This window comes from Thalassophryne amazonica, chromosome 21 (genome assembly GCF_902500255.1).
Source record: "Thalassophryne amazonica chromosome 21, fThaAma1.1, whole genome shotgun sequence".
Taxonomy (NCBI): Eukaryota; Metazoa; Chordata; class Actinopteri; order Batrachoidiformes; family Batrachoididae; genus Thalassophryne; species Thalassophryne amazonica.
In genome coordinates, this window is record NC_047123.1 from 16,971,320 (window position 1) to 16,986,016 (window position 14,697).

Here is a 14,697-nt window from a genome sequence, read left to right on the forward strand (position 1 = left end):
ACCTCTCTGATGTTGAGCATGATAAGCTGAAGAGATCATGGGCAGATAGGTGTTTTACTCTTCCCACCGCTCAGGTAGAAGAAGAGGAGTGGCTAATCTTAGTACATAAACAGGTGAATTTACCTCCCCAAATATTTACAAAGACCCTGAGGGTAGATATATCATGGTAAGGGAGAGTTGATGGGTTGCAGGTTCCCTGTTCAATATTTATGCTCCAAATGAGGATGAACCAAAATTTATACAAATATTTTGACATAGTGCTTCAGAAGAGTGTTGGTATTCTATTATTAGCTGGTGATTTTAATTGTACAATGTCGCCACATTTAGACCGACAGCCCAGCTCTAAAAGCCCTGCTTCTCAAATGAGCAAAGTACTGAAACGCCTTACAACAGAACTGGGCCTGATAGATGTCTGGAGAAATCAGTTTCCAAGGGTCAGAGATTTCACCTTCTACTCACATAGACACTCCTCTTATCAAGAATAGACATGTTCTTCACCCCAAAAGCAGAGGAACATAGAATTGAGGATGTCGATATTTTACCAATTACACTGTCCGATCATGCCCCTCTTGTTTTAAAATGGGATGTGTGTCAAACCAAAAATCAAACACTGGAGATTGAACGCTTCACTTCTTAATGATAAGGAATTTTGTAATTTTATAATAGCGAATTACAGATCTATTTGGAACTAAATTCTACCCCTGAGATATCACCCCTTATATTATGGGATTGCGCTAAGGCTTATCTAAGAGGCTGTATAATATTTGCCTGTGCTAAGAAAAAGAAAAATGAGGCTAGACGCGTGAATTAGAGGGTAAGATAAGATGCCTGGACCAAAAACATAAAAGTGCTCAAACTGCAGAACTACTTGGCGAACTCAAATCACTGCGGAAAGAACTCGATAGTCTGATCACAGAAAAAATAGAGGGCAATTTGAGATTTACTAAACAAAGATACTACAAAATGGCAATAAGGCCAGTAGATTGTTGGCATTGAGACTTAAGAAGCAGCAGTCTATTAATACAGTTCAAAAACTGAAGACTGAACATACAACAATTACTAAACCAGATAAAATTGCAAACTGTTTTGCGGATTACTCAAATCTTTGTACAAAAATACAGATATATGCCAAGATGACCACTTACTTTCTGATTTCCTGAAAAACATTAAATTAAAAACTCTCCCAGAATCTTTAGCAAAACATTAGATAGCAACCAATTAAAGAACAGGAAATTGAACAAGTAATCTCAGATCTGAAGAGTTACAAGAGTCTGGCCCCGACGGTATATTAATGGAATTTTACAAAAAATTTAAGAAAAAGTGATCCATTATTACTTCAAGCTTATCATCATGCCTTGCAGACCCGAATCCATGGCGCCTTCCTGGAATGACGCCACAATCGTTGTCATTCATAAGGAGGACAAAGATCCAACAATTTGTCATATCGACCAATCTCATTACTTAATACAGACTTGCGTATTCTTACTGCAATCTTGGCCAAACGAGTTAGTAAATTATTACAAATATTATAATCCAGATCAGACGGGGTTCATAACCGGCAGGCACTATGGGGATAATGTTCGTAGACTACTAAATTTAATTTCCATTTCTAAAACTAAACAAAATGAAGCAATGATACTGTCTCTAGATGCCCAAAAGGCATTCGACCGAGTGTCCTGGCAATATTTGAATCACACATTGCAAAGATTTCAATTCGGCCCGAATTTATTAAATGGATCCAAATTTTATATTGAAACCCTTTAGCCAGTGTAAAGGTTAATGGAACAATATCAACTAGGTTCTCACTGGAATGCGGCTGCAGGCAGGGATGCTCACTATCGCCCCTGCTGTTTGATATAAGTATTGAACCTCTAGCACAACTAATCAGAGATGACGTCAACATTCAAGGATTTTTAATAAATGGTGAACATCACAAACTGTCCATATATGCCGATGATGTATTATTATACATATCTAATCCAATGACAACCATCCCCCATCTGATGAAAATAATTCGCTCATATGGCTATCTCTCTGGTACAAAGTCATATTGATAAAACATTAGCAATGGACATAGTGGCGAAATCTATCACAAAATTTCAAAGATCAGAGTGGCTTCAAATGGCCAAAGGAGGGTATGAAGTATTTAGGTATCCAAATCCCACTGTCTCTAACAGAATTATATAATGTAAATTACAGAGTCCTAATTGGAAAAATTAAAAAAGATTTGGAGAGGTGGACGTCCTGCCTCTTTATTTCATAGGTCGCATAGAGAGTATACGTATGAATGTTTTACCCAAACTACTATACCTTTTTCAAATGCTGCCCATAAACATTCCAAATTCTACATTTGATGAACTAGATAAACTTTTTTCCAAATTTATATGGCAGGGCAAACGTCCTAGAATCAAATTACAAACGTTAAAGTTGTCAAAGGTACAAGGTGGAGTTCCAGTACCTAATCTCAAGCATTATTTTTGGGCAGCTCAAATGAGACCCTTGGTTGCTTGGATGCAGGACCTGTCTTACACTCAATGGCTTAATATTGAAAAGAGTCTGTGTAATATTCCTATTGATGCTTTGCTTTTTTGTAATGTCTCATTGAAGGGTATACAAATGAGTGAGTGGACTAGGTTACTTGAAGATCTGGAATAAAATAAAGCAGTCATATGGTCTCCAAAGGGAAATTTCAGTCCTTTCAGATATCTCCAGCCTCCAGGGATTTGTCCCATGTCTAACTGATGCAAGCTTTAAAATTTGGGTCAACCTTTGTTCTTGGTAAAGTAGGCCAACTGGTGAGCAGGTTGCCTGAAATCTTTTGAGCAGCTCAGAGGTCAATTTCAGCTTCCCTCTTCAGATTTCTTTCGATATCTACAGTTAAGGAGTTTTTTGACTAAACACAAAGAATGGAACAAAGTCTTAGAACCCTCATATATTGAGGAACTTTTATTAAAAATACATCAGGGCAATAGCTTTCCAAAAACTTTCTTTTTTATAAAGCATTTTCAAATTCTAACACTAATAATACCCTAAATTAAAGCAAGATGGGAGGCTGAGATTGGCAATCAAATAACTGATGAGGTGTGGGAAAGTGTATGCATTGAATCACACCTAGTCACAAATTCCGGTCTGTGGAGAGAATTTAAATGGAAAATAATTACAAGATTCTTTAGGACACCAGAAATCACATCCAAATGAATCCTTCAAATCCTGACACTGCTGGCGCAACTGTGGCACTTACCTGGGAACTCACACCATATATTTTGGACATGCCCAAAGGTGAACTGTTTTGGAATGATATATTTACCACACTCAATATCATATTTCAGCAACCATTTGTAAAAGAACCACAGCTTGCCATTTTAGGGGCAGTTCCGGATGGCTTTGGAGGAAATAGTAGAAAATATCTTTTGAGAATTTTACTGACTGCTGCACTTAAATGTATCACTATCAAATGGTTGAGTCCAGATCCACCTACTTATACTGTTTGGATTGAGAAAGTCAGAGAGATCTATCAGATGGAGGAGATCACACACTCCTTAAGATTGCAGAGAGAACTTTTCACAGAGAGATGGAGGCCCATGATGGGTTTGTTACATCCATAAGGGTTGCATAGCTTTATTTTTGTTTTTGTGTTCTTAATTCTGCTTCATTCCATTGTATATTATTATAACATGTGCATGTACATAGGTGAATGCTGTGAATGCGGAATACTTTGCATCTCTAATGTACATGGTAATATTTTCTAAACTCAATAAAAATAAAGTTAAAAAAAAAGACATTTTGATAGGAATACTTCAGAAATACAGAGAATGTGGGTACTTCTTAACTAAACGTCCCAGTACTTGTATTGTGAGAGCTGTGGATCCTTGGTGGAAACTCAGACATGCTCTCTTCAGGTGTTCTTTTGTCACGGATCGCGTTTGTGATTCTCATGGCTGGAATTTCAAGATTTACTTGTAGGGTGTGGAGAGTCCTCTTAGGTCATCCTTTGATGCAGGACTGTTCATTTTTGAAAGCATGAGCAAGTTGCCACTGAAATTTAATGTTGCGCTTGCTTACAGTTTACAATATGAATCACAATTGTCAGATAACACATGGTACAAAAACAAATATTTGGTCCAGAAGCTCTTTAATAATAAAATGTTTAAGTTGTATCTTCGTGTCATTGTGGATGTTGTAAAGCGCAGCATCAGGGCTTGCTCCCAGACTTGACTTGTTTTTATTTTATTTTTGTCTTGGTGGATCATGGGATTTATTTCTGCAGCTGTCAGTTTTTCAGCCAGTCAATGGACAGCATCAATGGACGGATTTCAGCTTATGAGTAACTTACAAGAAACATGTTTTTTGAAACGTGTTGCAGGCATCCATTTCAAAATGAGCAATATTTGCACAAAAACAAGTTTATCAGTTTGAACATTAAATATCTTGTCTTTGTGGTGTATTCAATTGAATATAGGTTGAAGAGGATTTGCAAATCATTGTATTCTGTTTTTATTTACATTTTACACAACGTCCCAACTTCATTGGAATTGGGGTTGTAGGTGACATCAAATCATAAAGGCACAGAAGTGCGTGCTGCGAACCCTCCCGCAGCCCGTGAGAAAATCTTACAAGCGCGCTCATTGGTCGGTTTGTGGTTGGGCGTATACTTTATTGGCCCAGCGGTTGGGCGTATAGCCACTCTCCTTTTTTTTTTTTAGGAGTACATTTTGACACCCTCCTGAAAAATACAAATGAAACACCTAAAAAAAAAAAATAGGATTTTGTTTTTTGATTGTTTGTATTTTTATTTATTTTTTTTAAAGATTGCCTTTTACTGCTAGGATAAGATTAGTCCAAATTGCCATTTTGTTAGAATTAAACTGTAGCAATGTGATTTATATGCATGCATCTGTCTCTTCTAGCGGGAGTTGAAGCCAGAGCTTATCCTAGCAGTTATAGGGTGAGAGGCGAGATCCACCCCAGACAGGATGCCAGTCTATGTCTCAGGGCCACATGTAGACAGACAAATTCAGGTGCACTGCACGCACACCTACGGTCAGTTTAAAGTTTCCAATTCACATAACTTGCACGTCTTTGGAAGTGAGGGAAGACTGAGCATCAAGAGGGAATCTGTGCCAACACTGGTGGAAAATGCAAACTCCACAAAGACCTTCTTGCTGTAGCAACAGTGCTAACCACTAAGCCATGGTACCACTTCCCATATGAGTCATTCTAAATTGTACAGAATGGTTCAATGGCCTCTGACATCTGAGTGTTCAACAAATGCAAAGAGGGGGGGAAAAAAAACTAAAGTGTATGTGTGTGTCGGGGTGGGGGAGGTAGATGGAGCTTGTATCTGAAGAAATATATATACATATATATATATAATTACACATACTACCTAACAGTAAAAGTGTGATCAGCCAGCATGCTGTGCCTCCAAGAAAATGCATCATAAACAAGATCTTAAAATAGTTACAACCTAGAAAATGTCCCCATACAGCACAGGTGATTGTGTTTCACTTCGAAATGTGATTGGCTTCAAAGTACTCTTGCCCCATGATTGAAAATACACTAGGCCGGATGTTGAGTTTTCTTTTTTTCCCTGTTTGTTTAGAAGTGAAATGGTTTCTTATTACACAAGCACCCAATAACCTGTGTACATTTTGTGCTCTCTTTGTTCAGACGGAAGCTGGGCGTATCGGTCTGGAAGGCTGCCTGTGCCATGATTACTACAAGATCAGAGATTTGCTCTATCAGCAGTATGCTGTGGTGTAATGTGCCGCCTCAGTACAGACTGAACCCAGACACCTTTGCCCTGTGGGTGGCTCCAGCTGTTCCACTCAAAACATTGTACTTTTTCTACTTTTGGTCATGGTTGTTATTATTTTTATTTGCCTGTTTACCTTTGTGACTTGAAGTGTAGATGCTGGACAGTCTCCTTATCGCCGTGCCCACCCTACTGTACAGTAGTTCTTATGAAATGTTTGGATTCCTCATCTCACAATCTCATTAAAACAATATCTTTCAAATATGCTTTTCCTTTTTTCCAGATATACGAGGTCTGTTAGAAAAGTATCTGACCTTTTTATTTTTTTTCAAAAACCTGATGGATTTGAATCACGTGCGCTTGCATGAGCCAACCTTGAACCTTCGTGCGCATGCGTGAATTTTTTCACGCCTGTCAATTGCGTCATTTGCTGGTAAGCAGCCTTTGTGTGAGGATGGGTGGAGTCTCTCGTCGGATTTTCTTTGCAAGGAAAATGAAACTGGAGCAGCACGACTGCATCAAATTTTGCCAGAAACTGGGCGACAGCCAGGTGGAAACCATTCAGATTATTCAGACGGCTTTCAGTGACGATCCTCTGGGCATCACACAGATTAAGGAGCGGTACAACCGGTTTAAAGATGTTCGCACAACGGTGGAGAGCGAGCCGCGCTCGGTCGGCCATCAACATGCTGAAATGACCAGATCATTTCCAAAGTGAACGCTGTGGTGATGCGGGACCGTCGTGTGACTATCCGAGAAATTGCGTAAGAGGTGGACATCAGCACTTTTTCGGCACATTCCACTGTGACAGAAGATTTGGCCATGAAAAGAGTTGCAGCGAAATTCATGCCGATGGCTTCAGCAGGAATCGTATGCAAAACGTGTAAAATCGTAGCTGCATCCAGTGCCTCGTACATCTGTTGCTACAACTATTTGTGCACACCAGTGGCTGAAAGACGGAGTGTGCGCTGTGTGAGCCCATCAAAACCTCTCGTGGCAGGCGGCACGCATGAACATCTAACACCACTCGCATGGCACTTAGAAAATGTGTGGCCATTTGCTCTGTTAGCACAAAAACAGTCAGCAGACAATCACTGTCGAGCTGGCGGTGAAATTGTCCAAGTGCCCCCATGACTGATAAGTTGCCAATTGCACATGTGGTGTGCCAGAGTTTCGGCTCCCCCACAACGTGTGCATGGGGGGGGGGGGGGGGCAGTGGCTGACTGCCCACATCTGTTGAAACATCTCCAGTTCTGGACATCACAGCTGCAGCATATGTTCCGTGTTTTGACAGATACGTGTGCGTGTGTGTGCTTGTGTGGAAATACATTAAAACATATATCACTTTTGCGACGGGCTGAAGAAACATTTATGTGGACAAGAGGTGAGCTCCCTGAATGTCACGTCTGACAGGACACGCGTGTCGGGCCGTGAGGGCTGTGCGTGGCGCACCGTAGGACCAGGACAAGCCAACAGTACAACAAATACGCCACTTTCAAGTATCAGCAGAAATACGCCGTACCAAATGCCATTTGGTCAGTTATCACAGCGTTTTTTTTTTTTCCTTTTATTTAGAAAATACATTTATCTGCTTGTTGATTTTAGACATTTCACGCTCCTGTTATAAGACAGTGATTGTAGTGCAGTGGTAAAGTTTCTGCCTGGTAGTCAGTGTGCGGGTTTGAGTACTGTGGCATTTTTTTTATTTAACCGGGGTTATTTAACTGCAGGGTCTGTATTGCGTCTCCTTTTATGTATTATTATATCAACCCAGTGATATTCACAAATTATACAGCTGGATTTATTTATTTTCCTTCAACATCAGCGGCGCAATGTGGTGCACCACGTCCCATGGACAAATTGTTAGTGAGCTTTACGTAATAAATGGGATAGTTTTGACTGTGTTGAATGCTGGGTCTCCAAAATAAAAGTCAAACGGGGTTAACGTCCATTGGATTCTGTATGTTACCCCTCAGTTTGATAACTTGAGCATGACAGAAGGTGTACATCTGTCCCTGAAATACAGTGATGGATAATTTCAGTTGAGGTCTAAAGAGAGCTTTCTAGTCCTTTTCTGAAAAATATTCACTTGAAGAGAATATCACTTTGGAATTTAATCCTAGCATCTGGTTGCCAGCCTCACTAGTTATTGGAGAACTGACTAGCTGGTAAATGATGTTTAATGGAGTTTGACAGAACTTCGACTTTTCAGTTTCATGTTCTGTTAGAGGGGTCGTGTTCAAAGATATTCCAGAAAGGGTCAAGAGGGTGCAGGTTTTCTTCGCAACTGCTGACTCCAAGTGATGTTAATCAGGGAAATCACCTGCTGGAATCAGTTTATTTATCTATCTAACTACTTATTTATTTTAATTTGGCTTAGCTAGGTCTGAAGCAGGTAGTGTGTTATGATAAAATTTTAAAACTTTTCCAGCTCTAACCTCATGTGCTGACTGTTTTGGTAATGACAGCGCATTGAGTCCCACCTCCATAATGGATGCATTGATCTTGATTACTGTACTTTGTCATGAAATGTATGAATTAGTTTTGTCACTGTTTGATATCTTGTTAACAGCTTCTTATTGTCTAACGGTGTAGGTGTGGTTGAAAGACTCCTTGGTGAGTTCTCTGCACTTCTGCAAGGCCAAAGACACAGAGCTGGCATGGATCGAGGGGGTGTTGGACATGCGCGTTGTGACTGTAGACACGGGGGTGATGCTGGAGGAGGGTGTGAAAGAGGACGCTGAGGATGGTGAGCAGTCTATGGACACTGCCCCTGAGCTTGGCAGTGACAACAGCGCCACACAAGTGGCAACACAGCACGCCATGAAGAACCTGTTTGGAGAGGATGAGAAAGCGCCGTCTGAAGAGAGCGACGTCATTCCCAGCCTGGAGCCACTGGCCACTACAGGAGGGTAAAACAAGCCACAAATACAGATTAATTGCAGCACATTTCCTGTTACCTAATGAGCACACAATATTTTTGAATACAAGTTAAGGGGTCTGATTGCTTGGGAAATACATTTCTAGCACTTACAGGTAAGGTTAAAACATTCTATTGTTTTACTATAGACAGGTTACAGATATTTCTCAAAAGAACAGACATTACATTTTGAAAAATTCATTTCAGAGAAATGCAGTAAACTGTTTGATAGGGTTTGAGTATTCAAACAAAAAAGTGGGCAGAAAGTCAGGAAAAGAATATTTTGTCAACAGTAATCTACATTTTTCTCAATCACTCATTTTGGTAGGTAAGCAAATCTCTGAAGTCTTTACACTTTTGTGAAATGCAGTGGTGGGCACAGTTCTGCTAATCTGCTAACCGCTAATTATTGAAGCTAACTTTTTATTAGCAGATTAACTTTTCAGCTAACTTCAAAAACCATCAGTGGACTAATTACCTTCCGATAACTTTTAGAACGCTAACGTTTTTTTTACATAGTAACATTTAGTAACTCCTATGTATTTTGCACCAGTGAGGCAGCTAAGAGGAGCTGAGCTCAACTCTACCCCAGCAGAAGGGCCATGGCCACCAGGCTGCTACAAAAAAAACAAAAGTCATTACCCTTCACAGCATACAGTGGTCCAACCGTGAGGCCAAAGGCCTCAAAAGGAAAGCAAGTTTGACTTGTGGTTTTGATTTATAAACCAAATTAATCTGGATAGTTAATTGCATTAATGTCAACTCTGTCATTTGTACAAAGTCAAATTATAAAACATATCTTTTAATTTTAAATAATGCACTAATTCTGAAGTTTTGAACATTAACACACAGAAAATGCCAAACTGCATTATGGGTAAACAGCCTGCGATCACCGGTTGGTTGATTCATTTAACCAACACAAAAACTTAATGTGTGTTGGCTTTACAAATAAATGTGTATTTGTAAAATATGTCTTTTTTTTCATTTGTTAAAAAAGCCATTTGCCATACCAAAAATTCTGTTTAAGTTGTGATTCAGCCAGGCAGCAACAACCGTGTTAACCAGGCTTCATTCATTTTGACCCATCTACTGGGTGGGATATTGCATACTGGCATATTATGTTACTATGCTTTTTACTTTTTTGCTCTTTTACTATGCTTTTAATCTTTTAATTCATTACCTCCACCAAGGAGGTTATGTTTTCAGTCGCGTCTGTTTGTTGGGTTGTTTGCAGGATTACTCAAAAAATCCTCAATGGATTTCAATGAAATTTTTAGGCCTTTAATCCCGTTGCTCCCGGTGTGTAGTGAGCGCCTTGCATGGCAGTACCCTGACATCGGGGTGAATGTGAGGGCATAATTGTAAAGCGCTTTGAGCATCTGATTCAGATGGAAAAGCGCTATATAAATGCAGTCCATTTGTATTTTAAAGATGCTAATCAGTGTTTCAATGGCTAGCTTCACCATTGTCAGGCAACTTTGCAAAATGTGATGGCAGTGTTTTTCCACAGCACCACTGCAAGAACCAGAATGTGCATAAATGGGAAACTATCAATCAATCAATTTTATTTATATAGCGCCAAATCACAACAAACAGTTGCCCCAAGGCGCTTTATATTGTAAGGCAAGGCCATACAATAATTATGTAAAACCCCAACGGTCAAAACGACCCCCTGTGAGCAAGCACTTGGCTACAGTGGGAAGGAAAATCTCCCTTTTAACAGGAAGAAACCTCCAGCAGAACCAGGCTCAGGGAGGGGCAGTCTTCTGCTGGGACTGGTTGGGGCTGAGGGAGAGAACCAGGAAAAAGACATGCTGTGGAGGGGAGCAGAGATCGATCACTAATGATTAAATGCAGAGTGGTGCATACAGAGCAAAAGAGAAAGAAACAGTGCATCATGGGAACCCCCCAGCAGTCTACGTCTATAGCAGCATAACTAAGGGATGGTTCAGGGTCACCTGATCCAGCCCTAACTATAAGCTTTAGCAAAAAGGAAAGTTTTAAGCCTAATCTTAAAAGTAGAGAGGGTGTCTGTCTCCCTGATCTGAATTGGGAGCTGGTTCCACAGGAGAGGAGCCTGAAAGCTGAAGGCTCTGCCTCCCATTCTACTCTTACAAACCCTAGGAACTACAAGTAAGCCTGCAGTCTGAGAGCGAAGCGCTCTATTGGGGTGATATGGTACTACGAGGTCCCTAAGATAAGATGGGACCTGATTATTCAAAACCTTATAAGTAAGAAGAAGAATTTTAAATTCTATTCTAGAATTAACAGGAAGCCAATGAAGAGAGGCCAATATGGGTGAGATATGCTCTCTCCTTCTAGTCCCCTTCAGTACTCTAGCTGCAGCATTTTGAATTAACTGAAGGCTTTTTAGGGAACTTTTAGGACAACCTGATAATAATGAATTACAATAGTCCAGCCTAGAGGAAATAAATGCATGAATAGTTTTTCAGCATCACTCTGAGACAAGACCTTTCTGATTTTAGAGATATTGCGTAAATGCAAAAAAGCAGTCCTACATATTTGTTTAATATGCGCTTTGAATGACATATCCTGATCAAAAAATGACTCCAAGATTTCTCACAGTATTACTAGAGGTCAGGGTAATGCCATCCAGAGTAAGGATCTGGTTAGACACCATGTTTCTAAGATTTGTGGGGCCAAGTACAATAACTTCAGTTTTATCTGAGTTTAAAAGCAGGAAATTAGAGGTCATCCATGTCTAGACAATCCTGCAGTTTAGCTAATTGGTGTGTGTCCTCTGGCTTCATGGATAGATAAAGCTGGGTATCATCTGCGTAACAATGAAAATTTAAGCAATACCGTCTAATAATACTGCCTGAGGGAAGCATGTATAAAGTGAATAAAATTGGTCCTAGCACAGAACCTTGTGGAACTCCATAATTAACTTTAGTCTGTGAAGTAGATTCCCCATTTACATGAACAAATTATAATCTATTAGACAAATATGATTCAAACCACCGCAGCGCAGTGCCTTTAATACCTATGGCATGCTCTAATCTCTGTAATAAAATTTTATGGTCAACGGTATCAAAAGCAGCACTGAGGTCTAAGAGAACAAGCACAGAGATGAGTCCACTGTCCGAGGCCATAAGAAGATCATTTGTAACCTTCACTAATGCTGTTTCTGTACTATGATGAATTCTAAAACCTGACTGAAACTCTTCAAATAGACCATTCCTCTGCAGATGATCAGTTAGCTGTTTTACAACTACCCTTTCAAGAATTTTTGAGAGAAAAGGAAGGTTGGAGATTGGCCTATAATTAGCTAAGATAGCTGGGTCAAGTGGTGGCTTTTTAAGTAATGGTTTAATTACTGCCACCTTAAAAGCCTGTGGTACATAGCCAACTAACAAAGATAGATTGATCATATTTAAGATCGAAGCATTAAATAATGGTAGGGCTTCCTTGAGCAGCCTGGTAGGAATGGGGTCTAATAAACATGTTGATGGTTTGGATGAAGTAACTAATGAAAATAACTCAGACAGAACAATCGGAGAGAAAGAGTCTAACCAAATACCGGCATCACTGAAAGCAGCCAAAGATAACGATACGTCTTTGGGATGGTTATGAGTAATTTTTTCTCTAATAGTTAAAATTTTGTTAGCAAAGAAAGTCATGAAGTCATTACTAGTTAAAGTTAATGGAATACTCAGCTCAATAGAGCTCTGACTCTTTGTCAGCCTGGCTACAGTGCTGAAAAGAAACCTGGGGTTGTTCTTATTTTCTTCAATTAGTGATGAGTAGAAAGATGTCCTAGCTTTACGGAGGGCTTTTTTATAGAGCAACAGACTCTTTTTCCAGGCTAAGTGAAGATCTTCTAAATTAGTGAGACGCCATTTCCTCTCCAACTTACGGGTTATCTGCTTTAAGCTACGAGTTTGTGAGTTATACCACGGAGTCAGACACTTCTGATTTAAAGCTCTCTTTTTCAGAGGAGCTACAGCATCCAAAGTTGTCTTCAATGAGGATGTAAAACTATTGACGAGATACTCTATCTCCCTTACAGAGTTTAGGTAGCTACTCTGCACTGTGTTGGTATATGGCATTAGAGAACATAAAGAAGGAATCATATCCTTAAACCTAGTTACAGTGCTTTCTGAAAGACTTCTAGTGTAATGAAACGTATTCCCCACTGCTGGGTAGTCCATCAGAGTAAATGTAAATGTTATTAAGAAATGATCAGACAGAAGGGAGTTTTCAGGGAATACTGTTAAGTCTTCTATTTCCATACCATAAGTCAGAACAAGATCTAAGATATGATTAAAGTGGTGGGTGGACTCATTTACTTTTTGAGCAAAGCCAATAGAGTCTAATAATAGATTAAATGCAGTGTTGAGGCTGTCATTCTCAGCATCTGTGTGGATGTTAAAATCGCCCACTATAATTATCTTATCTGAGCTAAGCACTAAGTCAGACAAAAGGTCTGAAAATTCACAGAGAAACTCACAGTAACGACCAGGTGGACGATAGATAATAACAAATAAAACTGGTTTTTTGGGACTTCCAATTTGGATGGACAAGACTAAGAGACAAGCTTTCAAATGAATTAAAGCTCTGTCTGGGTTTTTGATTAATTAATAAGCTGGAATGGAAGATTGCTGCTAATCCACCGCCCCGGCCCGTGCTACGAGCATTCTGACAGTTAGTGTGACTCGGGGGTGTTGACTCATTTAAACTAACATATTCATCCTTCTGTAACCAGGTTTCTGTTAGGCAGAATAAATCAATATGTTGATCAATTATTATATCATTTACCAACAGGGACTTAGAAGAGAGAGACCTAATGTTTAATAGACCACATTTAACTGTTTTAGTCTGTGGTGCAGTTGAAGGTGCTATATTATTTTTCTTTTTGAATTTTTATGCTTAAATAGATTTTTGCTGGTTATTGGTAGTCTGGGAGCAGGCACCGTCTCTATGGGGATGGGGTAATGAGGGGATGGCAGGGGGAGAGAAGCTGCAGAGAGGTGTGTAAGACTACAACTCTGCTTCCTGGTCCCAACCCTGGATAGCCACAGTTTGGAGGATTTAAGAAAATTGGCCAGATTTCTAGAAATGAGAGCTGCTCCATCCAAAGTGGGATGGATGCCGTCTCTCCTAACAAGACCAGGTTTTCCCCAGAAGCTTTGCCAATTATCTATGAAGCCCACCTCATTTTTTGGACACCACTCAGACAGCCAGCAATTCAAGGAGAACATGCGGCTAAACATGTCACTCCCGGTCCGATTGGGGAGGGGCCCAGAGAAAACTACAGAGTCCGACATTGTTTTTGCAAAGTTACACACCGATTTAATGTTAATTTTAGTGACCTCCGATTGGCGTAACCGGGTGTCATTACTGCCGACGTGAATTACAATCTTACCAAATTTACGCTTAGCCTTAGCCAGCAGTTTCAAATTTCCCTCAATGTCGCCTGCTCTGGCCCCCGGAAGACAATTGACTATGGTTGCTGGTGTCGCTAATTTCACATTTCTCAAAACAGAGTCACCAATAACCAGAGTTTGATCCTCGGCGGGTGTGTCGTCGAGTGGGGAAAAACGGTTAGAGATGTGAACGGGTTGGCGGTGTACACGGGGCTTCTGTTTAGGGCTACGCTTCCTCCTCACAGTCACCCAGTCGGCCTGCTTTCCCGGCTGCTCGGGATCTGCCAGGGGGTAACTAACGGTGGCTAAGCTACCTTGGTCCGCACCGACTACAGGGGCCTGGCTAGCTGTAGAATTTTCCACGGTGCGGAGCCGAGTCTCCAATTCGCCCAGCCTGGCCTCCAAAGCTACGAATAAGCTACACTTATTACAAGTACCATTACTGCTAAAGGAGGCCGAGGAATAACTAAACATTTCACACCCAGAGCAGAAAAGTGCGGGAGAGACAGGAGAAGCCGCCATGCTAAATCGGCTAAGAGCTAGTAGCTACGCTAAGCTAGCGGATTCCTAAAAACACGCAAAGTGAATAATGTGTAAATAATTTAGGTGATTCAGCAGAAGGAGAACACTAGCTA

General features: G+C 40.3%; 1 protein-coding gene across 1 annotated transcript in view; it reads left to right on the forward strand.

Moving 5' to 3' along the window:
- cpsf2 (cleavage and polyadenylation specific factor 2) overlaps positions 1 to 6,021 on the forward strand; it is a 34,365-nt gene extending 28,344 nt beyond the window's left edge. The window contains exon 15 of the mRNA XM_034161588.1: positions 5,671 to 6,021. Coding sequence (XP_034017479.1) covers positions 5,671 to 5,763 — 93 coding nt within the window. The 3' untranslated portion in view covers positions 5,764 to 6,021. The remainder of the gene's footprint in view (positions 1 to 5,670) is intronic.
- Positions 6,022 to 14,697: the final 8,676 nt, after the last annotated feature.